Source organism: Austrofundulus limnaeus, unplaced genomic scaffold, assembly GCF_001266775.1.
Source record: "Austrofundulus limnaeus strain Quisiro unplaced genomic scaffold, Austrofundulus_limnaeus-1.0 Scaffold546, whole genome shotgun sequence".
NCBI classification, from domain to species: domain Eukaryota; kingdom Metazoa; phylum Chordata; class Actinopteri; order Cyprinodontiformes; family Rivulidae; genus Austrofundulus; species Austrofundulus limnaeus.
In genome coordinates this window covers 61,907-67,705 of record NW_013952948.1, presented here as the reverse complement: position 1 = coordinate 67,705, position 5,799 = coordinate 61,907, and the positions used below count along the sequence as shown (strand labels likewise).

Here is a 5,799-nt window from a genome sequence, read left to right as displayed (position 1 = left end):
CAGCCTCACACCGAGGGCCTATCCACGTCATCATTTACCCAGAATGCTTTGTGTGGAAATAAAATGGCTCCGTCCGTGTAATAAATTTTTTAACTTTTAGTTTAAAAATGATTAAAACTGAACATCCTACAGTAATTTACAGTCTTTATTTTATAGTTAAAATATATGTTTATTGAATAAAGTTTAATATTACAACTAATCATGGATCCTTTTAATGTAGAAATTACAAATGACCAGTGGCTCCATATGTGGAAGGTTCATCACTCATTGACTAAACCACAAATKTGGAGGGAGTTTGCATGGAAAAATCAGATCCGTTTTCTTATCACAAAAAATGAAAGATAAACAATCTCAAAGTTATCATAAATGTTGGCAATGATGTGAAACTTTTAATGTAGACCATTCTCACATCTTTTGGAAACAGAATAAAAGAACTATGTTTACAGAAATGATATCCAACGAGCAACAGAAAATACTAGGATATGGAATACCAAGAACTTGTTTAGATCTTTATCTTGGCAGATTTTCAGAAAGGACTATGACCCCTCCTATTGACTGCCTAATCAAACTACTGCAGGTAGCAGCCAAGAAAGACATCACCAAGTACTGAGGAAAGGAAACAATGCCAACAAAAGCTCAATGAACAACAATTATAGAAGAAATATTTTTGCTGGAAAAATTGAAACACAAACTGAGGCTACAAGAGCCACAACTGTGGATGAAGACCTCTGTCTCTTTCTCCACACTCTGCTTTATGACTGATGTTAGAACTGATAAGGTACCAACTATTGACAGAACATCACTTTAAAATCACCAGATTATCTCTTTAAGTTTGGGTTTGAACAATTTATGTTTCACTGCATTTCTCATTAAACTATGATAGCATTCAACATTTTGAAAATGGGGTTAGATTTACAGAAACGTACGARGGACAGATGACTTGTTTTCCTTTTTTCCCTTTCTTTGTAGATTTTCCATCTTTGGCTGTGTTCWGCTGCCAACAGCAAAACAGCAACAGCAGCAAAACTGCACGTCTCACTCCAGAACTCATTGGGCCTGAAAGACAGAAACATTGGCATCAGCTCATTCTATATTTAAATTCAACTGTAAGTCAGCAAATGTGATGCAGGAATTTACTGCTCTCTGGATTTATTTTACTATCTTGTTTTTATCATTTGAGAAGAAACAAGAACCGGGACCTCGTGTATACACAAAAGGTTTGTGTATACCCTTTTTCATCCATAACTCAAATGAGCATGAAAATTTGAACAGCCCTACACAAAACATCATGGCTGGTGTACGCACATTTCTGTGGTTCTGATTCCATTGGCGACACTTAGAAGTGATTCTTGGAAACTGTTAATAATGTGAAAATGATTATTGTTCACACCAGACACACAWGATTAACAATTAATGCTTCCAAATGTACGCAGTTAGATAAAAGATTCACAAAGTTTTGCCAAAAAATACTTTTACAAGAACAGATCCAACCTTGGTGGAGGACATAACAGGTGCAATATGCAGAGTGTGTAATACACAGATGGTGTATTTTAGCAGGGAACATGTACACTCACCGGCCACTTTATTAGAAACACATTGCTAGTATATGTATATGTATATATACATATACTATATGTACGTATATGTAAAATGTATATATACATTGCTAGTACCAGGTTGGACCCCTTTTGCCTTCAGAACTACCTTAATTCTTCATGGCATAGATTCAACAAGGTAGAGAGTCTGGTCCATATTGACAAGATAGGATCACGCAGTCGCTGCAGATTTGTCGGCTGCACATCCATGATATGAATCTCRCYTTCRAKCACATCCCAAAGATGCTCTYTTGGATWGAGATCTGGTGACTGTGGAGGCCATTTGAGTACAGTGAACTCATTGTCATGTTCAAGAAACCAGTCTGAGATGATTCACACTTTATGACATGGAGCGTTATCCTGCTGGAAGGAGCCATCAGAAGATGGTGCACTGTGGTCATAAAGGGTTGGACATGGTGAGAAGATGGTACACTGTGGTCAAAAAGGGATGGGCATGGTCAGAAGATGGTACACTGTGGTCATAAAGGGATGGGCTTGGTCAGAAGATGGTACACTGTGGTCATAAAGGGATGGACATGGTCAGCAACAATACTCAGGTAGACTGTGGTTTTGATACGATGCTCATTTGGTACTAATGGACCCAAAGTGTGCCAGGAAAATATCCCCCACACCATTGCACCACTACCACCAGCCTGAACCATTGATACAAGGCAGAATGGATCCATGGTTTCATGTTGTTGATGTCAAATTCTGACCCTACCATCTAAAAGTCACAGCCGAAGTCGACTCATCAGACCAGGCAACGTATTTCCAATTTCCTATTGTCCAGTTTTGGTGAGCCTGTGTGAATTGTAGCCTCAGTTTCCTGTTCTTAGCTGACAGGAGTGGCACCCGGTGTGGTCTTCTGCTGCTGAAGCCCATCTGCCTCAAGGTTGGATGTTCTTGTGTGTTCAGAGATGCTCTTCTGCAGACCTCAGTTGTAACGAGTGGTTATTTGAGTTACTGTTGCTGTTCTATCAGCTCTAAACAGTCTGGCCGTTCTCCTCTGACCTCTGGCATCAACAAGGCATTTCCGCCCACAGGACAGCCGCTCACTGGATATTTTCTTTTTTGGACTATTCTCTATAAACCCTAGAGATGGTTGTGSGTGAAAATCCCAGTAGATCAGCAGTTTGTGAAATACTCAGACCAGCCCGTCTGGCACCAACAACCATGCCACGTTCAAAGGCACTCAGATCACCTTTCTTCCTCATTCTGATGCTCAGTTTGAACTGCAGCAGATCGTTTTGGTCATGTCTACATGTCTAAATGCATTGAGCTGCTGCCATGTGATCGACTCATTCAACATTTGTGTTAATGAGCAATTGGACTGGTGTACCAAATAAAGTGTCCGGTGATTGTATTTATTCACAGAGGATTTTCTGATCCACAAGGATGACTGGCTTATCAACCATTTCCAGCTTCTAAGAATAATCTTTTTAGATTTGTGATTGGAGCTGCAGCTGCTCTGGAAACGTGACACACCAATGAGCCATGCGCTGCTGAAACTGGAGTTCAACGTGTGTTTCTCAACGGGGAGCTGACAGACCGGTCAGGAGCGTGCCAGTCCACCCTGAGCTGAGCCGAGCTATTCCAGGTGCCTCTGRCGTTGTGTCCTTGGGCAAGATACTTCACCTGTCTTGCCTACTGATGGTGGTTYGAGGGTCTGGTGGTGCCGGTGCATGGCAGCCTGTCTCTGTTAGTGTGTCCCAGGGCAGCTGTGGCTGTAGCTTACAAACAAAAGTGATGGTGAAGTGTAAAGCACTTTGGGGTCCATATGGACTGGATAAGGTMCTATATAAGTTCAAGCCATTTACCATATACCATTTGAGGCTCTGCAACTTGTTTCTTCTTGTCGACCATTTAATTAATAAATAAATATCTATGTTCTACCAAACATCTTAGTTCCTCTGTGTTTACAGTAAATATGTTAATAAACTCAGGTGCACACATTTATATATAATAATTTATTTTCCTGAAACTAGAAATTATTTCTTATCATGCAAGGATCACATAAACATGTCTGTTTCGTTCTGTTCTGTCTTAATAGAACTATACAGAATGGATAGTTAAAGCAGTATTGTTGCTTACTGTAACTTTATTAAACAAGTGCAGAACTACAGTACATGTGTTAGCTCCATAGCCCACTCTGGGTCTGTCATAAGCCGTGTTTCCATCCAATTCTAATTCGAATTTTGAGTGAATTTTAAAAATTTCGCAAAAAGGAAAGAACGAATAAATGTGAATCAGACGTGTTTCCATCAATTGGCTTGAAGCGAATCAGTTACGTCAGACACATGCGTGTAGTAAACAGGAAGTAAAAGTCGCATCTCAGGAAAATGGAGAGAAGTTATCAGAAACGTGTTGCTACTGTCGGGAAAGTTGTTATTCTGTCATCAACTAGTTTTGGCGATTTTACATGCTGCCTGGAGACGTAGAGAAAGAAATGCAATTCTCTTCACGTTACGGGATTAACTGAGAATATGCTGACAGTGGGAGGAGGGTCCAGCTGCAGTSGCTCTGGTACCGGTACCAGTTTCGGACAGACAGCGAGAACAGCTGATCAACATGTGAGGTTAATGTTCGCTACGTCAGAACTTATTCAACAAACGTGTTTCCATCTCTCCTTTTGCACATTAACTCTTTTTCGAAAAAAACAAAAACCACCTCAAGCGAGCGTAATCAACTTTTATATGAATTAGAGGAAGTTTTTTTCCGAATCAAGCCGTTTCCATCCAGCTTTACTGATGTGATACTTCAAAATGCGCATTAGAAACCTTGATGGAAACACGGCTATAGTGATGTGTCGGTCGTGAACAAACCGGTTCAAAGCCGGCTCTTCTACGTGACGGATGAGAGCCGGTTCCCCTCTAAGARCGAGCCATTTTTTAAGCCTTAGAAAGAAAAGCAGCATGGTAAATTGTACAACCAATCAGAGAACAACAACAAGCAGCGGAACCAGTCAATGAAGGGTTATACCATCAAGCAGAGAGAGGAGGGGTGGTTGGGGTCTGCGCACAGTGCTCGTGCATGGCAAATGGGAGCAAATGAAAAGACAGAGCAGGCAAGAGAAAGAAGGCCGGAAGGAAAAGAAGCTGTGTTTGTCTGCACTTTAAAAACCATGATAACGCTGTAGCAGAATGTCTCATTTGCAAGAACAAAATATCTTTTCAAGCAGGATCCATGAACAATCTTCACAGACATTTGAGAAAAAACACTTCCAACTGTTCAGCTGGAAGACAGGCGGGCTAGCATGCCTGTTTCTGTTCCTGCCTCTTCAKCACCCAAAGCTGCTGCTCCTCCAACACCTGCACCATCAGGTGCACGCCAACCAACAGCAACACAGAGCTCTATAAACCCTTTTGTGACARTGACACCAGCAAAACAAAACAAAACTGATGAAAAGTTGGCCATAATGATTGCACAAGATTTCCAACCCGTTTCAGTTGTAGAGGAGAGGGGATTTAAAGGTTACTCAGAAGCTCTCAATCCATCATATGTACTACCAGGAAGAAAAACACTCTCCCAAATAACTGTTCCAAGACTGTATGAAAGAATATTCAGTACTACAAGAGTTAAAAAATCAACAGCTGTGTGTCTTACTACTGATTGCTGGAGTGCAAGGACCACCACATCACTCATGTCTGTGACATGCCACTTCATTGAAGGTTATAAAATGGTGGCATGCCTGTTGGACTGCTTTGAGCTAAATGACAGACACACTTCTGAGAACTTGGCAGAAGWACRGAGACGAGTAACAAATGAGTGGGACATTGAAAGCAAAGTTGTTTGCTGTGTTACTGACAGCGCAGCAAACATTACAAAAGCCATTAGACTGATGAAATGGCCACATCACCCTTGCCTTGCTCACACCATCAACCTCACAGTCTGAGAGGGCCTCAAGGTGATGAAGCCAGCTATAGATAAAGTGAAAGTCATCGTTGAATACTTCCACAAGAGCACAATAACCACAGAAAAGCTTAAATCCACACAGCCCCACATGGGTTTACCTGAACTAAGACTCAAACAAGACTGCATAACAAGGTGGAATTTAAGCTTTTATACGCTGAGACGACTTCTGGAGTGCAAAGATGCTGTCATCTGGACCCTGGCCCTGTTGAGTGCCCCAGTTTACACAATCAGGCAAGAAGAATGGGAAGTTCTCCAAGAGATGTGCACCACTTTGGAACCCTTTGAGCAAGTC

At 41.4% G+C, this 5,799-nt stretch overlaps 1 protein-coding gene across 2 annotated transcripts in view; it reads right to left on the bottom strand.

Moving 5' to 3' along the window:
- LOC106530682 (glycine receptor subunit beta) overlaps positions 1-5,799 on the bottom strand; it is a 51,025-nt gene that overhangs the window by 37,457 nt on the left and 7,769 nt on the right. Inside the window, exon 2 of one of the 2 annotated variants that reach the window (XM_014026351.1) lies at positions 927-1,056. The exons of the other annotated variant lie outside the window; for it this stretch is intronic. Within the exon in view, the coding sequence (XP_013881805.1) occupies positions 927-1,051 (125 nt within the window). The 5' untranslated portion in view covers positions 1,052-1,056. The remainder of the gene's footprint in view (positions 1-926; positions 1,057-5,799) is intronic. 2 annotated transcript variants of the gene reach the window in all.